Consider the following 2,040-nt stretch of genomic DNA (forward strand, 5'->3'; position numbering starts at 1 on the left):
TGTAGCTGTGCCAAGCGCGAGATCTGCAGTCGTGTTCGCGCACGCAGTTCACTGTCGGGATCTTGATGCAGACTACAGTTCGGAAGTAATATTTGGACCAGTTCATCGTTTTCAACCAAGGGTAACTCATGTCCTGCCTTCTTTTACATATTGAGTAGCAGGAAACGTTTTAACTTTCGCGTGAGGAATCAAGTGAGGCTTGAGAACCAAGCTACACCTGGATGAAGATACGACTTTGTGAAATAAAAGCCTAATTTTCCCCTCATCAGCGTGGGAAACAGATCCACTTGGAAATTTAAGATACTGTGCGTATTTCGAGAGACCTGCAGCTCTCGATGGATTCGAGCCTATTGGCAAGGTTTTAGTGACTTTTGTGCGGTCGTGCCTACGGTTTGGCAGATGGCAGCGTTCTCCCAGTGGTAACAGGTGGAGCCGTGTCCTCCACCAGCATCTATCACGTTTCAAAGCAGAAGTGGCATGGGAAATCAAGTGGACAAGCTGTCACATTTAAGTTATGCTGAAGTTCCGACAGTGGACCCAAACGGGTTGGACACCGAAGAAGGTCCACGGATCGGAGTGTCATACATTTTTTCGAATGATGACGATGAATTGGAGGAAAATGTCGAAGGAACAGGAAACCAAAATCAGGAAGAAAAACACTACGACAAGTACAACGAGGTCGAGTGTGCCGTTTACAATCGAGACGAATGCATTTATGATAAAAGCATCAAGAGTTCAGACCTCGAAACACACTCTCCAGAGAATGTACTCAACATATGCAAAGCAGGTGACTTGGTGGAGTTTGTGGCAACCGGTCAGTACCCACACTGGGCTGTTTATGTAGGAGACTTACAGGTCGTGCACTTGCACCGCGCTGAAGTCAAGAACAGCTTTTTGATAGATGCTAGCCAAGGCAGAAGATGCAGGATTGTTAACGAACTGTACAAGTTCAAACCATTTGGTCCTGATATGGTTGTGCAGAACGCGATGGAACAGGTTGGTTCAAAGGAACGAGAGCTGAGTTGGAGAAATTCGGAGTGCTTCGCCGCTTGGTGTCGATTCGGTAAGCGCGAGTTCAAAATGGGCGGAGAAATACGAATAGGAAAACAACCATACAGGTTGAAAATATTCATGTCAGACAAACAGACACACGTGCTCGAATTTCAGAGTCTGGAGGACTTGATTATGGAGAAGAGGAGAAACGACCAGGTCGGCAGGACGTCTGTGATCCAGGAGCTTGCCAATCATTTGAAAAGTGTTGTGGAGATCAAAAATGATACTGCTCCCAGTGAAACATTTCAGAACCCGCTGTGAAGTTGATGATTTGATGACTTTGAAATCGTGGCTGTGCAGGGTATCTCTTTGTGATTTTTATACAAAAATGTTTAAATGGACAAATTTCAAGGTGCATTTAATGCAAGCAAGCCTTAAGTGCTAGGTGATTGAAATGAATCATGTGTCATAATAGTCTTGACTAAATATTTTTAATGCACTGGACCAAGTTACTTTAGCCTTAAAGGTTCAACCGTTAGAAATCCATGCTGCTGTTGCATTAACCTTTGAATAAAAATGCCTTTTAAGTTGATATCTTACTAGCCAACAATAGCCATCATCCCATGACAGTACAAATACAAATTCAATTTTACTAGTCCATCTGTTAGTACAAAATATCTCTTAAGATAGCTGTTGAAAATAGGAATTGAGCCTTTTAAAGTCATATCAGTATATGAAATAATTTTGTGATGTCGGACGAGGTTAATCAAATTGAATGTACCAACTGTTCAAATCAAGTAAATTACGTCTCATATTTGAATTTCTGTTCCTACACCATCTCACCACCTTAAGAGGCTGGAAGCCTGCCTGCCTGCTTGTTACCTGGTCATCTTGTCTCTCCTCCCAGAACCACTCCACATCCTCTTGTGAGATGCACGTTGTGTTTCAGTGTCAAATTCAAGGGCTTGAATTATTAACCCTTGTGTTATCTTCGGGTCATTCTGACCCATCAGTCATTGTGACCCACCGTTGTCTTGCGACAACTTT

At 43.1% G+C, this 2,040-nt stretch overlaps 1 protein-coding gene across 1 annotated transcript; it reads left to right on the forward strand.

The window, feature by feature from the left end:
* lratd2a (LRAT domain containing 2a) lies at positions 1–1,805 on the forward strand. Its single transcript, XM_062486977.1, has one exon. It carries the CDS (start codon positions 478–480, stop codon positions 1,312–1,314), a length of 837 nt encoding a protein of 278 aa, XP_062342961.1. The 5' UTR covers positions 1–477; the 3' UTR covers positions 1,315–1,805.
* Positions 1,806–2,040: the final 235 nt, after the last annotated feature.

The sequence above is a fragment of the Osmerus eperlanus genome, chromosome 20 (assembly GCF_963692335.1).
Source record: "Osmerus eperlanus chromosome 20, fOsmEpe2.1, whole genome shotgun sequence".
Lineage (NCBI taxonomy): Eukaryota > Metazoa > Chordata > Actinopteri > Osmeriformes > Osmeridae > Osmerus > Osmerus eperlanus.